We start from the raw sequence: 17,596 nt of genomic DNA on the forward strand, positions 1-17,596 counted from the left end.
ACTTCCTCACTATCCACATCTTCAGGTTTCCAAGTGAAGTTCTGATCAGTCCTTCCAAAAAAGTAGACCAAGGAAGAGCCAGCAGGAAAAATTTACCAGGCATCTGAGGTTCAAGATCAGTCCTTATGCATTTTGCTCTCAGCCAAAACATTTGAAGGATGGATGTTTCCTGTGACTTGTTTTGCTGAACAATATATTAAATTCATCAACCTCAATGGTAAATCCACAAACCCCTTGTTAAATCTAAGTGTCCTTTTTATTTTCCAAGCAGGAGCAGAATTTATCAATGACTCTTTGTGTGTGTGTGTGTGTGTGTGTGTGTGTGTGTGTGTGTGTGTGTGTGGTGTGTGTGTGTGTGACAGAGACAGAAAGAAGGACAGATAGGGACAGACAGACAGGAAGGGAGAGAGATGAGTAGCATCAATTCTTCACTGTGGCACCTAAGTTGTTCACTAACTGGTTTCTTGTATGTGCCTTAACCTGGGGGTCTACAGCATAGCAAGTGACCCCTTGCTCAAGCCAGCGAGCGACCTTGGGCTTCAAGCCAGCAACCATGGGCTCATGTCTATGATCCCACACTTAAGCCGGTGACCTCGGGGTTTTGAACCTGGGTTCACTGCATCCCAGTCCAACACTCTATCTACTGCACCACTGCCTCATCAGGCCAATGATCCTTTTGTAGAGATCAGGAAACAACTTAAAAAATATTTTGGTTTATGTATTCAGATCAATATAGCCCTAGAGAAAAACAATTTCCCTAAAGTAGTACCCTGTGTCTGCTGGCTCAGCCAAATAACTTTCTCTCTCATTCCTTCTTTGAAGGCAGCTGAAAAGCTGAACTGTTCCCTATTCGTACACCCCTGGGACATGCAGATGGATGGACGAATGGCCAAATACTGGCTCCCTTGGCTCGTAGGTTTGTGTAAGCTCGGAGGTCTAGAAAAGAGGATCTAATCTTTGGGGTTTTTCCAGTTATCTGTGGAACACTATTATGTCAAAGAGACAAGTATAAATTATTAACAGGATTGTGAGTTATTGAGCTGTTACTCAGATTAGTGCTATATATATTCCCTCATTTAATTTTAATCATATCCACACAAAACTCTATGAGGTTGACATTTTAATAACCATTTTATAGATAAACTGAATCTCAGAATGATCAGGAAAATTGTCCAAGTCACACAGTTAATAAAAGTAAAAATGGAATTTACATAAACCAGTCTGACTCCAAAACCCACCCCACAACACAGATTCCCGAAAAGGTTCCAAAAATAAGTAACCATGCCTGTCTAATACATATTTTTAAAGCCAGTAATAGTATCAGCTCTTACAGTGAGAACCCTGGAGTTAGGAGTGGAAGGTCACCTTGCACCACCCAAGGACCTGAGGTCCTGCTTAATGGGTGACACAAGCTTTCCACTCCCTGTTATCTGCTCCTCTCTTCCGCTCTTTGCCTCCTGCTCTGTTCATGCATGGTTTCACATGAGGGAGAGGGAAAGAGGAGAGACCACCATTTGGTTTATCCAATCTCTCATTACTATCCCTGACAAAAAAGAAGAAATGAAGACAGAGTTACAGTTCCGGGGCCACGGGGGAGAGTGCAGCTCCTCTACAACCCAGGGAGCCATGGTCACAAGTGGACAGCATGAGATTTTCTTCACAATGCCACTGTCCATTCTCTTCTCACCCAGTTAATACAGGTAGTTATGAAGTAACCACCAGGAAGAATTAAGTGGAGCAATATATTGAAATTTAAAAAACTTAATTTCAGTTCCAGCTCATCTATTTTTCTGTATAACCTGCAGCAAGTTGGTTCACCGCCTTGCGCTCCGGTTCATCTGTACAATGAGAGAGCTGGTTTGAGGTCTCCTTCTGCTCTTAGATTTTATGCATCTGACATTGCTTTTACAGATCAGTGTATTAGTAAGGCAGCTTCCTACCCATTCCCCTCCAAATTTTTGAGCAGCAATTAGTAGAAAGAGATAGATAGCCCAAGAAGCCCTAATGCTTTACAGCAGGGGTCCCCAAACTATGGCCCACAGGCTGCATGTGGCCCCCTGAAGCCATTTATCTGGCACTTCCGGAAGGGGCACCTCTTTCATTGGTGGTCAGTGAGAGGAGCATAGTTCCCATTGAAATACTGGTCAGTTTGTTGATTTAAATTTACTTGTTCTTTATTTTAAATATTATATTTGTTCACATTTTGTTTTTTTACTTTAAAATAAGATATGTGCAGTGTGCATAGGGATTTGTTCATAGCTTTTTTTATAGTCCGGCCCTCAAATGGTCTGAGGGACAGTGAACTGGCCTCCTGTGTAAAAAGTTTGGGGACCCCTGCTTTACAGCTTCAAAGAAAATCTCATCCTAATTCGCATGACACTTTTGACAAATCCCACAAACTTGTTTACATTGAAACTTCCCACATGAAAAGAGAGGAGAGTATTTGCATAACGGGTCATTTCATCATTCATTTATGCACACACACACATAAATTGATCTCCTCCAGTATGTCAGGCCCTATACTAGGCACCAAGGATATAGAGACACAGACATAACTTCTGCCTTCCTAAAGCCTACATTCTGGTTAGAGGCAAAATACAATAAACACATATACAGATCATAAACAAACAAACAGGCTAATTTCAGAATTCTATTCTAGGTACAAAGATGGTCATTAGTATATTGGAGGATTCCCAGCAGGGGAGGGCCATAATCCAATTCACACTGTAAATATTCTACTTTGGCTTCTATATGGAGAATGGGTTGTGGGGTATGGTCCAAGTAGTTAATGGAAAGCAGAATCACAGGACTAAAAAGAAGTGATGCTGTTCATCTCCTGCCTTCAGGAAGCTCTGCCCACTCCCAGATGGACATAAATCCATTATGCTTCCAGAATTCCCAAGAGGCCAGGGAGCCAGGGGCATCTCTGTCCATGGAGAAATGGGGCAGGATAAGCATCACCTAAATCCCCATTAGGCAGCCAGAGAATCAGGCTTCCTCAGAATGTGAAGGCTCAGCTGTGAAGCCCCCTGTGATACCCCCAGAGATTTCTTAATCACAGTCTGAAAAGCAGTCATCTGAAAATGTAATTCAGACTGATTCCATGGAAGTAAAGGCATTAGGCATGAAACAGTTGCTTCCACTAGCACAAAGTACTAGAAATAATTCATTTAAATCCAGTTATTTTTAAACTCAGCTCTACAAAGCAGCAAAAAATTTGGAGGGAATAATATTGGTCAATATTTACTGAACACTTACTAAGCGTCAGGAAAGTGCCATTATTATTCCCATTTACAGATGAGGAAATTGAGGCACGGGGAAGCAATTAATATTTGTTGAGCACCTCCAATGTGAAGCTCTGGCCAAGAACTTTTCCAGCATCATCATAAGCTGGGCAATACTGTCTCCATCTCACAAGTGAAGAAGCTCACGCTCGGGGGATTTAAATAACTTGTCAAAGGCCGGAAAGCAAACCATTGGAGGAGTTAGGGTTCAGTCCAGATTCACTGTACTCTCTTGCCCCACTGCATCCAAAACTGAAGCTGGGGGCATCAGGACAAAAGCCACGTTCTCTGGCTCTTTGACTATTCTAGCCATTAGATGACTCTACCTGCAAGTGGCCAGTAAGAAGCATCCGATGGTTCTGCTTGCTAAGGGAATAGCCTAAAGGAAACCAAGCCACACTGGGGCACAGGAAGCTCACGTTTCTCAGCACTGACATCACAGCAAGCTGCTGTTCCCCAGCCATGAGCATCACTGAACTTCTTGCTGGAGGGGACAAGCCCTATACCTTGTGACTGTTTCTTCTTTCAGGAATGCCAGCAGAGACCACCACAGCCATTTGCTCCATGATCATGGGTGGAGTGTTCGAGAAGTTTCCTAAACTGAAAGTATGTTTTGCACATGGAGGTAAGACCCCATTTCTATTGTTCAGCTCAGCTGCCATAACAAAATGCCACAGACTAGGTGGCTTCAACAATAGAAATTAATGTTTTCACAGCCCTAGAATTCCAAGATCCAGGTGCTGGCAGGGTTGGTTTCTAGTGAGGCTTCTCTTCCTGGATTGTAGAAGGCCACCTTCTCACTTGGTTCTCACCAGGGAGTGCACAGAGAGGGAGAGGGGGAGAGAGAGATTTGTTGTATCTTCCTCCTTTTATGAGGACACCAATCCTATCAAATTAGGGTCCCACTTTATGATCTCATTTAACCTTAATTACCTTCTTAAACTCCCTATCTCCAAATACAGTCACATTGGAGGTTAGGGACTCAATGTACAAATTTTGGGGGAACACAATTCAGTTCATAATATCCTTCTCATAATCATTCTATTCATGAAGTATATGATGGTTCAGGGACCGAATTCCATTTTGCAGACAAGTTTAGTTTGGTTGTCATAGTTTTTGCTTTGTTTGGTTTTTATTTAAATCCCTCTTGTCAAACTACAAGCTCTCCCTTTTGAATAATTTCTACCATTCACTATTGTTTACAAATAACCTATTTTATTTTATTTACATTTCCTGATGATCCCTGCAGGTAATTGAGTTTACAACTCTTGGACACTCACAGACACACACACAATCAAACTCTACATATTTTTCCTTTTCATCAGCATATAGGGACATCTTTCCATGTCAGTAAGTACAGAGCTTCACCATTTTTGATGGCTGCATGTGTGGCAATACAGTTGATGGACATGCCATTATTATTTACATATTCCCCAACTGAGAGGTTGCTTCAGTACTTTGCTATTAAAACTATACTACATTTCCAAACTTTGACCACGTATCTTTACACACTTTTCTCTCTTTAGAATAAATTCCAAAAATCTGAATATGTAGATGAGTTAACATTGTTTCTTCTAGGTCATCTCTCAGCATTTAGAACCTAGTAGACTATTTGCTACTGTTAATCATCTGGGCTATCATAACTTCTCTTTGCACACAAAGTGAGGATTTAAAAGGAATCCTTTTCAATTGAAACAAGCCTCTCAGTGATGAGTTTTACTTGCAGGTGGAGCCTTCCCTTTTACAATAGGAAGGATCTCCCATGGATTCAGCATGCGCCCAGATCTGTGTGCCCAGGACAATCCAATCAACCCAAAGAAATACCTTGGTTCCTTTTACACCGACTCCTTGGTTCATGATCCTCTGGCCCTCAAGCTGTTAACAGATGTCGTAGGAAAGGTAAGCTGGGTCTTCTATTTGGATGGCTTATTAGGGAGCAGAGTGCAGGATCAGCAACCAGTCACTGTCTTCAAAAAGGGGATGGAAGAAATGGCAGTTGAAGAAAGAATGGGACCGATGAGGCTTGGAATTAGGTTTGTTTGCACAGGGGTTCTTATGCAGAACATCCTTCACCATAGACCATGTATCACCAGGGAACCACTAGATATTACCAGGGAAATCACAGATACTCCACACGGCTGGAGAGTTCCCCAGATGAGCTCCTCTGCCTTAGGGTCATCTCTGCACCCATCCAGAATCACACACTGTGATACAGTAAGCAGACAAGAGACACCAGTTTGAAGTCAAATTGACCTGGAATAAAATCCTAGCTCTATCCCTTACTGATAGGGTAAATTGTGAACCCAACTGTCCTCATCCACGAAGTAAAGAAAATTGGAACATTAAAGAGCAGGGAAATTGGACCACCTGAAATTTCTTTCTGAAATAACATGGCCTTCATTTTGAAAATGGTTCTCTTATTTGGCCAAAGAAACCAGCATAGTAGTAAATCTGACAAGAAAAAGATCTTTCTTCTCTTATGGCCTGCTAGCTGACCTCTTTTGGTGACATCTTCACCCTAAGTGTCCTTTGAAAATGCTAACTCAGCAAGTCAAGACAATTTTAGAGCAAAGGGCAGTCTGAATAGTGAAAAGTCTGAAATGTTTGATATTTCAATTCTGTTTTATCACAGACAGACATCTATAGCAGGTTCCCAGATTTTCCTAAGGGAAAAAATATATGGGATTTTCTTTTTTAAAAATATTTTATTTACTCATTGTATTTATTTATTTTTTATTGATTTTAATTTATTATGTTTACGTATATGATAGATTCTAGTGTTGCCCCGAATGTATCCTCCCCTCCCCATATTCCTCTCAACATCTCCCTTGACCTCCTACCCATAGCGCCTTCCCCCCTTCCCTTCAGGTTTATCCCATCCTATCATCCCCTTTCCCTCTGTCCTCTTTTCCTCTGGTCCCTTTGATTTCTCCTCTGTCTCAATTCCATTCCTCAGTTCACATTGTTCATTAGATTCCTCAAATGAATGAGGTCATATGATATTTTTCTTTTTCTGCCTGGCTTATTTCACTTAACATAATAGTTTCCAGGTCCATCCACATTATTGGAATTGGTAAGATTTCCTTCTTTTTCATGGCCCCATAGTATTCCATTGTATATATGTATCACTGCTTTTTAATCCACTCGTCTACTGATGGACACTTGGGCTGTTTCCAGATCTTCGCTGCCATAAACATGGAGGTGCATTTCCCTTTTGAAACAGTGCTATGGTGTCCTTGGGGTATATTCCAAAAAGTCGAATAGCTGGGTCAAAAGGCAATTCGACTTTTAACTTTTTTTTTTTATTTATTCATTTCAGAGAGGGGGAGAGAGAGAAGGAGGGAGGAGCAGGAAGCATCAACTCCTATAATATGTGCCTTGACAGGGCAAACCCCGGGTTTTGAACCAGTGATCTCAGCATTCCAGATCAACACTCCATCCACTGTGCCACCACAGGTCAGGCTCGACTTTTAATTTTTTGAGAAATCTCCATACTGTTTTCCACAGTGGCTGCATCAGTCTATATTCCCACCAGCAGTGCAGGAGGGTTCCCTTTTCTCCACATCCTCTCCAGCACTGTTTGTGTTGTTTTGTTGATGAGCACCATTCTGACTGGTGTGAGGTGGTATCTCATTGTGGTTTTAATTTGCATTTCTCTAATGATTAGTGATGTTGAGCATTTTTTCATCTGCCTGTTGGCCATCTGTATCTTTTCTTTGGAGAAGTGTCTATTCATTTCTTTTGCCCATTTTTTTATTGCATTGTTTATCTTCCTGGTGTGGAGTTTTACAAGTTTTTTAAATAAATTTTGGTTATTAACCCCTTATCAGAAGTATTGTCGAATATGTTCTCCCATTGTGTGGTTTGTCTTTTTATTCTGTTCTTATTATCTTTAGCTGTGCAAAAACTTTTTATTTTTTATTTTTTATTAATTTTAATGGGGTGACATTGATAAATCAGGATACATATGTTTAGAGAAAATATCTCTAGGTTATTCTGACATTTGATTATGCTGCATTCCCATGACCCAAAGTCCAATTGTCTTCTGTCACCTTCTAACTGGTTTTCTTTGTGCCCCTCCCTCCCCAACCCCCTCTGTCTCCTTCCCCCTCCCCGTAACCACCACACTCTTGTCCAAGTCTCTGAGTCTCATTTTTATGTCCCACCTATGTATGGAATCATATAGTTCTTAGTTTTTTCTGATTTACTTATTTCGCTCAGTATAATGTTATTAAGATCCATCCATGGTGTTGTAAATGATCCGGATGTCATCATTTCTTATGGCTGAGTAGTATTCCATAGTATATATGTACCAAAGCTGCAAAAGCTTTTTCATTTGATATAGTCCCATTTCTTTATCCTGTCTTTTATTTCACTTGCCCATGGAGATAAATCAGCAAATATATTGCCGCGAGAGATGTCAGAGACGTTACTGCCTAAGATGTTTATGGTTTCTTCTAAGATGTTTATGGTTTCACGGCTTACATTTAAGTCTTTTATCCATTTTGAGTTTATTTTTGTGAATGGTGTAAGTTGGTAGTCTAGTTTCCTTTTTTTTGGAGGTAGCTGTTCAATTTTCCCAACATCATTTGTTAAAGAGGCTGTCTTTACTCCATTGTATTGTCTTACCTCCTTTGTCAAATATCAGTTGTCCATAAAGGTATGGGTTTATTTCTGGGTTCTCTGTTCTGTTCCATAGATCTATACACCTGTTCTTATGCCAGTACAAAGCTGTTTTGAGTACAATGGCCTTGTAATATAACTTGATATCAGGAAGTGTGATACCTCCCACTTTTTTCTTCCTTTTCAAGATTGCTGAGGTTATTCATGTTCTTTTTTGGTTCCATATAAATTCTTGGAATGTGTGTTCTATATCTTTGAAGCATGTCATTGGTATTTTAATTGGTATTGCATTGAATTTATAAATTGCTTTGGGTAATATAGACATTTTAATGATGTTTATTCTTCCTAAGCATGAGCACGGTATATGCTTCCACTTGTTTGTATCTTCCTTGATTTCTTTTATCAATGTTTTATAATTTTCCAAGTACAAGTCTTTAATCTCCTTGGTTAAATTTACTCCTAGGTACTTCATTTTTTTGGTTGCAATAGTGAAGGGGATTGTTTTCTTTATTTCTCTTTCTGAGTGTTCATTGTTGGTGTATAAAAATGCCTATGATTTCTGAGTATTATTTTTTTTATCTTGCAATGTTGCTGAATTCATTTATCAGGTCCAGTAGTTTTTTGACTGACACTTTGGGGTTTTCTATATAAAATATCATATCATCTGCAAATAATAATAGTTTTACTTCTTCTTTTCCAATTTGGATACCTTTTATTTCTTCTTCTTATCTGATTGCTGTGGCTAGGACTTCCAGAACTATGTTGAATAAGAGTAGTGAAAGGGGGCACCCCTGCCTTGTTCCTGACCTTAAGGGATTTCATTTAATTTTTGCCTATTGATTATGATGTTGGCTCTGGGTTTGTCATAGATGGCTTTTATCATGTTGAGGTATGTTCCCTGTATTCCCACTTTGCTGAGAGTTTTGATCATGAATGGGTGCTGGATTTTATCAAATACTTTTTCTGCATCTATTGAAATTATCATTTGGTTTTTTTCTCCTTCCTTTTGTTTATGTGATGAATCACATTGATTGATTTACGAATATTGTACCATTCGTGCCTCTCCAGAATAAATCCCACTTGATCATGGTGTATAATTTTTTTTTCATATATGGCTGGATCTGGTTTGCTAATATTTTGTTGAGGGTTTTAGCATCTAAGTTCATTAGGGATATTGGCCTATAACTTTCTTTCTTTGTGTTGTCTTTGCCTGGTTTTGGAATCAGAATTATGCTTGCCTCATAAAAGCAGCTTGGAAGACTTCCTTCCTCTTGAATTTTTTGAAATCACTTGAGAAGGATAGGAATTAGTTCTTCTTTAAATATTTAGTAGAATTCACTTGTGAAGCCATCAGGCCCAGGATTTTTGTTTGTTGGGAGTATTTTGATAACTGTTTCAATCTCATTTGTTGTAATCAGTCTGTTTAGGTTTTCTGATTCTTCCAGATTGATTTTTAAAAGATTATATTTTACAAGGAATTTGTCCATTTCATCTAGGTTGTCTAACTTTTTTGGCATATACTTTTCATAGTATTTTCTTATAATCCTTTGTATTTCTGTTGTGACAGTTGTTATTTCTCCACTCTCATTTCTAATTTTATTTATTTAAGTCCTCTCCCTTTTTTTCTTCATGAGTATGGTTAAAGGTTCATCGATCTTGTTTACTTATCAAAGGACCAGCTCCTGGTTTCATTGATCCTCTGTATTGTTTCTTTAGCCTCTATGTCATTTATTTCCGCTCTCATCTTTATTATTTCTTTCCTTCTACTACCTCTGGGCTTTACTTGCTGTTCTTTTTCTAGTTCTTTTAATGCAGGGTTAAGTTGTTTATTTGAGCTTTATCTAGCTTCTTAAGGTATGCCAGTAATGCTATGAACATCCCTCTCAGTACTGCTTTGGTTGTGTCCCATAAATTTTGAGTTGTTGTAGGCTCATTATCATTCATTTCTAGGATTTTTTAAATTTCTTCTTTGATCTCATTGTTAACCTATTTGTTATTTAATAACATGCTATTTAGTTTCTAAGTGTTTGAGTATTTTTCAGTTTTTCTGTTGTGGTTGATTTCTAGTTTCATGCCATTGTGATCAGAGAAAATGCTTGATATGACTTCAGTCTTCTTAAATTTGTTGAGACAGCTTTTGTGACCTAACATGTGGTCTATCCTAGAAAATGTATGATGAGCACTTGAAAAGAATGTATATTCTGCTGCTTTAGAGTGAAAGGTTCTGAAGATATCTATTTAATCCAGTTGATCTAGTGTGTCCTTTAAGTCTGCTGTTTCTTTGTTAATTTTCTTTCTTGAGGATCTATCTAGCAATGTTAATGAGATATTGAAATCCCCTACGATTATAGTATTGCTGTTGATCTCACCCTTTATATCCATCAAAGTCTGCTTTATATATTAGGTGCTCCTATATTAGGTGTGCAGATATTCATAATGCTTATATCTTCCTGTTGGATTGCTTCCTTTATTATTATATAGTGACCTTCTTTATCTCTTACTATAGCCTTTGTTTTAAAGTCCATTTTGTCTGATATAAGTATTGCTACCCCAGCTTTTTTTTCATTTCTATTTGTATGAAATGTTTTTTCCATCCTTTTACCTTCAAGCTATGTGCATCTTTTGTTTTAAGGTGTGTCTCTTGTAGACAGCATATGTATGGGTCCTGTTTTATTACCCACACATCTACCCTAAGTTTTTTGATTGGATCATTTAATCCATTTACATTTAAGGTTATTATTGATATGTATTTGTTTATTGCCATTTTATTCTTTAAAGCTGTATTTCTCTTTTGCTATATTTCCCCCCCCCCCTTTGATCTATTTACAACAGACCTTTTAACATTTCTTGCAGCATTGGTTTGGTTTTAATGAATTCCTTGAGGGTTATTTTTGTTTGGGAAGCTTTTTATTTCTCTTTCAATTTTAAATGATAGCCTTGCTGGATAAAAAAGTCTTGGTTGTAGGTTCTTGTTCTGCATTACTTCGAATATTTTTTGCCATTCCCTTCTGGCTTCAAGTGTTTCTGTTGAGAAGTCAGATGTCATCCTTATGGGGCTCCTTTGTAGATGATAACCTTTTTTTTTCTCTAGCAGCTTTTAATATTTTCTCTTTATCACTTAGCTTTGGTATTTTAATTATGATGTGTCTTGGTGTAGATTTCTTTGGGTTTCTCTTTAATGGAATTCTTTGTGCTTCTTGAACTTGTGTGACTTTTTCCTGAATCAATTTAGGGAAGTTTTCAGCAATGATTTGATTGAACAAAGTCTCTATTCCTTGTTCTTTCTTTTCTTCTTTAGGAACCCCTATGATGTGGATGTTAGTTCTCTTCATGTTGTCACAGAGCTCTCTTAGAGTGTCCTCAGACTTTTTGAGTTTCTTTTTTTTTTTTTTTTGCTGCTTTGCTTTTATGCCTTCATTTATCTTGTCCTCTAACTCGCTGATTTGATCCTCAGCTTCATCCATTCTGCTTTTAATTCCTTCCTTTGTGGTCTTCATTTCTGATATTGTATTTGTCATTTATGACTGATTCTTTTTTATTATTTCAATGTCCTTTTTTATACTTGTTATCTCTTTATTTAGGTGTTTGTTATATCCATCTATTATTGTCCTAAGATCTTGAGCATCTTAACAATCATTATTTTAAACTCTGCATCCAGTAATTTGGTTATACCTGACTCATTCAAGTTCTTTTCTGGGGATTTCTCTTGATTCACTTGGGTTGCATTTCTCTGCCTTCTCATTTTGTCTGTATATAAGAAGAGTGTGGCCTCTGGAGTCCAATGGGTGTGGCCTGTGTGTTCCCTAGGTGTGGTCTTTCTGCAGGCCCGCCATGCCCTCTGCCATTGCCTCCAGCGTTCAGGTATGGGTATTGCTGGGGCTATCCCGTTCTGGTTCCCTCCTCTCTTCCACGGGAGGGGCTATGTTCGCATATCCAAGTCTACAAGCCTCAGCCAGCCTCGACTTTCACCCCACCCCCAGGGCTGCAAGCCTTGGCACTGCAGGCAGGGCTGTGCCCCTATTCTCAGCCGCAGGTCATCACTTGTTCCCGGGCTTTTGCTGTGCCCCCACGGGCAGAGCTGTGCTCATGTGTCTGGCTGCAAGCCCCGGCTCCCTGGCCTGGGCAGGGCTGCATACCCACACTCAGCCATGGGTTTCTGCAGTTCCCTGGTTTTCACCTTTGCCCTGTGGGCGGGATTGCAGGCAGGACTGCTCTTGCCCGCCTGGCTGTGCAGCTGTGCTGGACCATTTTCGTGCATCCCCTCCACCCCCGCCAGTCGGGACTGAGCTCACGCCGGGCCTCAGTCATGGCTAGTCCAGCTTCCACCCCCACAGACAGAACCGCGCTTCCGCATCCTGCCACCACCCGCCCTCCTTTGAGCCCTCAGCAGTGTGGATGGGGGCGCTGCAGCTCAGACCCTAGCACTCAATACTATATTCCTGAAAGCTCCCTCCTTCTAAGTAACTCTGCTCTGAGTGTCATGGGAGAGCTTGTTTGGCTGGTGTCCTGCTTCCCTTTGCTGTTATTGCTGGTTCCAGGGGAATATTCACTTTAGATTTGGGGGGGGGGTGACTCAGCCCAGGGGTTAGGGTGGCTGTTTCTCAAAATGTTTCTCCCTGTGCCTCCTAAATTACATTCTCTTCCTGCTACTTTGGTCCTCTCCTCTCTCTCCCTGTCCCCCAGAACCCCAGGTGAGTGGTTGTGAAAGAGGTTTTCTGTGTGGTCCCTTTAAGAAGAATCCTGGATCTGAGAAATCTGTCTCTTTCTCACAACCAGTATCCTGTCTTGTTTCACAGATAAATACTGTCCATACACTTCTTCTAGGCTCTGGGGCTGCAGGATGGGACTTTTTTCCTGGGGCCCAGGACCCTCCCCTCTCTGCTAAACTCACTTCCCACCACGAGATCTCTCCGGGCTACGTTCGCTCCGGGGAGCTGGGCAGCCCTCTCCGCGTTTCCACTTTTTCTACCAGTCTTAGTGTGGATTCTTCGGTGTTCCTTGGTTAAAGAGTCATCTTAGTTTAGTCCAAACTTGGTTTTTTCAGATGATGGTTCTTAAAATTAAGTTGTAATCCACTTTGGTTCTGGGAGGTGGAAGTTGGTACGTCTGCCTACTCCATTGCCATCTGGCTGCCTATTTATTCATTTTATAGAGGAGAGACAGAGAGAGGTGGGGAGGAGCAGAAGGAATCAACTCCTATATGTGCCTTGGCCAAGCAATCCCAGGGTTTTGAACTGGCAACCTTTAGTTTTCCAGGTCAATGCTTAATCCACTGTGCTACCACAGGTCAGGGATTTTCTTAAAGAACATAGACATACTTAGAGATTTGCAATATGGCACTTGGCTTGAGGGTAGACTTAAGGGCACTTAAAATCTTGTTTAGTAGGAAAAGAGGTCCATCATTTGAAAGCTGCAAGTAGTGTCTGTCTCCAAAATGGAGACTTCATCTCACTTCAAAGCTGACTGCCTCTCTGGCTGGAGAAACTCACTAGAATGTAAATGTTAAACATTCTGATTTGGTAATAAATTATGTGGCTGATATGTTTCTCTGAGCCTTTGAGCTTTTGTGTTGTCCCTGACAAAATGGTTGCTTAGCATCTGGCTATGACTGCTGATTGTCTTAGGTTTTGACAGAGGGATTACAGATAGATGTGTAAGCAGGAAACTACAAAGAAGAGAAGCTGAAAGAGATGGTGAGCTCTGGACTTTGAGCAGTGGACAGAGGGGAGTAGGAAAGTGGTGTGAAATTTGGAAAAGGGTCTTTCTTATTACATTCCAGCAGGCTTAGTACCCCTTGGATTTCTTGGAAATGGGAAAATCTGGGGGAAACACACTTGGAAAATATGTCTAACACTGACTTTATGAGGGATACCATCAACAGTGAGGGATACTATTTGCACGAGAGCTACTTCAAACAGCATTCAGGGCACTACATATTGGCCTGGTGTTTAGTAAAGTGCTGTTACTGGTATGACTGGGTAGACTTACTTATCACGTACTCATTCTATATTAGGGACTTACAATTCAATAATAGAAAGACATATAACCCTATTAAATTGGGCAAAGGTAATAAATATTTATCCAGGAAAGATATATAAATGGTCAACAAAAACCAGAAAAGATGTTCAACATCAGTGGCCAGTCAGGAAATGAAAATCATAACTACAACAAGATACCATTCATACTCACTAAATGAATTACTATAATAATAATAAAAAAACTGGTGAACAAAGATGTGAAGAAGTAGAATACTTTTACATTTTTGGTTGAAGTATAAAATGGTGCAGCTATTGTAGAAAACAGTTTGGCAGGTCTACAAAAAGTTAACCATAGAATTAGCATATGTCCCTATAATGCCACTCCTAGGTATATTCTGTACCCAAAAGATTGAAAACAAGTATTCAGACGAATGCTTGTACACATTTATGATAGCATTATTTGCAATAGCCAAAAGATAGAGACAACTGAAATGTTCATTAACAGATGAAATAGGCAAAATGTGGAATATCCATACAAATGGATATCACAATCACCCATAAAAAAATGAAATACTGATATAAGCTCCAAGTGAAAGGACATTGAAAATATGCTAAGTGAAAGAACTCAGACATATAGCTTACATATTGTATGATGTTATTTATGTAAATGTCCAATGTAGGTAAATCCACAGAGACAGAAAGTAGAATAGTGGTTTGCAAGGACTGGGTGTGGGGTAGGGGAAGTAGGAGAAGGGAATAAGGTGTATGAGGTCTTCTCTGGGGTTGTGAAAATGTTTAAGAATTAAATAGAGGTGATGGTTGCACTTGAGAATGTACTAAATGCCACCAAAATGTATACTTTTAAAATGGTTAATTTTATGTTATATTAATTTCACCTCAATTTTTTAGAAAAGAGACCTCTCTTTGCAAATTGGACTTTCAAACCCTTCAACTAATATATCTAGTCATATGTTCTTTCTAATTGAATTTATTAGGATGACACTGATTAATATAATTACACAAGTTTCAGGTGCCCAATTCTATAACACATCTCTGTACACCGTATTATGTATTCACCCCCAAGGCAAATTTTGCCCCAAACTATTTATTCACCCATACCCTCCTCTACCTCACCCCCTGACTATCATCACACTGTTGTCTGTGTCCATGAGTTTTTTTCTTTCTTCTGTTTTTTGCTCTAACCTTCCACTGCCCCTCACCCAGTACCCTCTGCCAAAAGCTGTCAGCCTGCTCTGTATGTATGAGTCTGTCTCTATTTTGCTTATTAGTTCATTTTGTTCATTAGATTTCACATGAGTGAAAACATATGGCACTTGTCTTTCTTTGACTGGCTTATTTCACTTAGCATAATGCTCTCCAGGTCCATCCATACTATCACAAAAGATGATTTCCTTCTTTTTATGGCTGTATAGTATTCCATTGGGTAAATGTACCACAGCTTTTCTATCCATTCATCTACTGATGGGTACTTGGCCTGTTTCCAAATCTTGGCTATTGTAAATAACAACGCAGTGAATATAAGGTTGCATATATTCTTCTGAGTTAAGTTTTGAGTTTCTTCTGATAAATTCCCAGAGGTGGAATTGCTGGGTCATCAGGCAGTTGAATTTTCAACTTTTTGAAGTGACTCCATACTGCTTTTCACAGTGGCTGTACAGATTGCTGCATTCTCACTAATAGCACCCAAGTGTTCCCTTTACTTCACACCCTCACCAACATTTGTTATTTGATGATGTATTAATGATAGCATTTCTGACAGGTGTGAGTTGATGATATCTCATTGTGGTTTTAATTAGCATTTCTCTGATGATTAGTGATATTGAGCATCTTTTCATGTGTCTGTTGGTCATCTTATGTGCTTCTTAGAAAAGTATTTAGGTTATTTGCCCATTTTTTAATTGGATTGTTTGGGGGGCATTGAGTTGTATAAGTTCTTTATAAATATTGGATATTAATCCATTATCAGATGTATCAGAAAATATGTTTTCCCATTCAGTGGGTTCTTTTTTATATTTTGTTGATTGTTTCCTTTGCTGTGCAAAAGTCTTTTATTTTGATGTAGTCCCATTTGTTTATTTTTCTTTTGTTTCCCTTGCCCAAGAAGATATATCAGAAAAATAATTGCTACAAGAAATGTCTGGCCCTGGCCAGTTGGTTCCACAGTAGGCCATTGGCCTGGTGTGTGGAAGGGTCCAACTCCCAGTCAGGGCAGACAGGAGAAGTGACCATCTACTTCTCCACCCTTCCCCCTTCTCTGTCTCTCTCTCTCTTCCCCTCCTGCAGCCATAGCTCAAATGGTTCAAGCAAGTTGGCCTCGGGTGCTGAGGATGGCTCCATGGCCTTGCCTCAGGTGCTGAACTAGCTTGGTTGCTGAGCAATGGAACAGTGGTCCCAGATGGACAGAGCATCGCCCTATAGGGGGCTTGCTGGGTGGATCCCAGTTGGGGAACATGCAGGAGTCTGTCTCTCCACTTCCCTGACTCTCACTTAAAAAAAAAAAAAAAAGGGAATGTTCGAGATTTTACTGCCTATGTTTTTTTCTAAGATTGTATGGTTTCAAGTGTAATATTTAAATATTTAATACATTTTGAGTGTATTCTTGTTTGTGGTGTAAGAATGTGGTCCAGTTTCATATTTTGCATGTATCTGCCCAATTTTCCCAATACTACTTGTTGAATAGAGTGTGTTTACCCCATTGTATGTCCTTGCCTTCTTTGTCAAATATTAATTGACCATATAGGCATGGGTTGATTTCTGGGCTCTCTATTCTGTTCCATTGATCCATTGATTTTTCTATGTTTTTATGCCTGTACCATGCTGTTTTGATTATTATGGCCTTGTAGTATAGTTTGATATCAGGTAGTGTGAGTCCTCCAACTTTGTTCTTCTTTCTTAAGATCTTTGTGGCTATTCAGGGTCTTTTGTGATCCCATATAAATTTTTGGAATATTTGTTCTAGGTTTGTGAAATATACCATTGTTATCCTGATAGGAATTGCAGTGAATCTATAGACTGCTGTGTGTAATATAGACATTTTAATAATATTAATTCTTCCTATCCATGAACATGGTATATGCTTCTACTTATTTGTTTCTTCTTCCATTTCTTTCTTCAGTGTCTTATAATTTTCCAAGTACAGGGTTTTTTTACATCCTTGGTTAAATTTATTCCTAGGTATTTTATTCTTTTTGAAGCATTGTGAATGAAATTGTGTTTTTCGTTTCCTTTCTCATAGATCATTATTGGTGTATAATAATGCAACTGATTTCTGGATATTTACTTTGTATCCTGCTACTTTACTGAATTCATTTATCAATTCTAGCAGTTTTTTGATGGAATCTTTAGGGTTCTCTATAAACAGTATCAGGTCATCTGCAAATAATGACAGTTTTACTTCTTCCTTTCCAATTTGGATGCCTTTTATTTCTTCTTCTTGCCTGCTTGCTATGATTAGGACTTATAGTACTACTATGTTGGATCATAATGGTGAAAACAAGCACTTGTTCCTGATCTTAAGGGAAATGTTTATAGTTTTTGCCCATTGAATGTGATGTTGGCTGTGGGTTTGTCATATATGGCCTTATTACACTGAGGTATGCTCCCCTCTATTCCCATTTTGCTGAGAGTTTTTATCATAAATGGGTACTGGATTTTATCAAATGTATTTTTTTGTATCTGTTGATATGATCC

At 39.2% G+C, this 17,596-nt stretch overlaps 1 protein-coding gene and 1 long non-coding RNA gene across 5 annotated transcripts in view; one reads left to right on the forward strand and one right to left on the reverse strand.

The window, feature by feature from the left end:
* LOC136378787 (uncharacterized) overlaps positions 1 to 17,596 on the reverse strand; it is an 82,345-nt gene that overhangs the window by 54,906 nt on the left and 9,843 nt on the right. The window contains exon 3 of one of the 2 annotated variants that reach the window (XR_010746638.1): positions 5,185 to 5,251. The exons of the other annotated variant lie outside the window; for it this stretch is intronic. This is a non-coding gene — a long non-coding RNA (uncharacterized lncRNA). Of the gene's footprint in view, positions 1 to 5,184; positions 5,252 to 17,596 lie in introns of those variants that run through there. 2 annotated transcript variants of the gene reach the window in all.
* The window catches only part of ACMSD (aminocarboxymuconate semialdehyde decarboxylase), an 82,586-nt gene that overhangs the window by 42,959 nt on the left and 22,031 nt on the right, over positions 1 to 17,596 (forward strand). For all 3 annotated transcript variants that reach the window (XM_066345987.1, XM_066345986.1, XM_066345989.1), the window contains 3 exons: positions 823 to 916; positions 3,814 to 3,909; positions 5,011 to 5,183. In XM_066345987.1, the coding sequence (XP_066202084.1) occupies positions 823 to 916; positions 3,814 to 3,909; positions 5,011 to 5,183 (363 nt within the window). The remainder of the gene's footprint in view (positions 1 to 822; positions 917 to 3,813; positions 3,910 to 5,010; positions 5,184 to 17,596) is intronic.

This window comes from Saccopteryx leptura, chromosome 7 (assembly GCF_036850995.1).
Source record: "Saccopteryx leptura isolate mSacLep1 chromosome 7, mSacLep1_pri_phased_curated, whole genome shotgun sequence".
Taxonomy (NCBI): domain Eukaryota; kingdom Metazoa; phylum Chordata; class Mammalia; order Chiroptera; family Emballonuridae; genus Saccopteryx; species Saccopteryx leptura.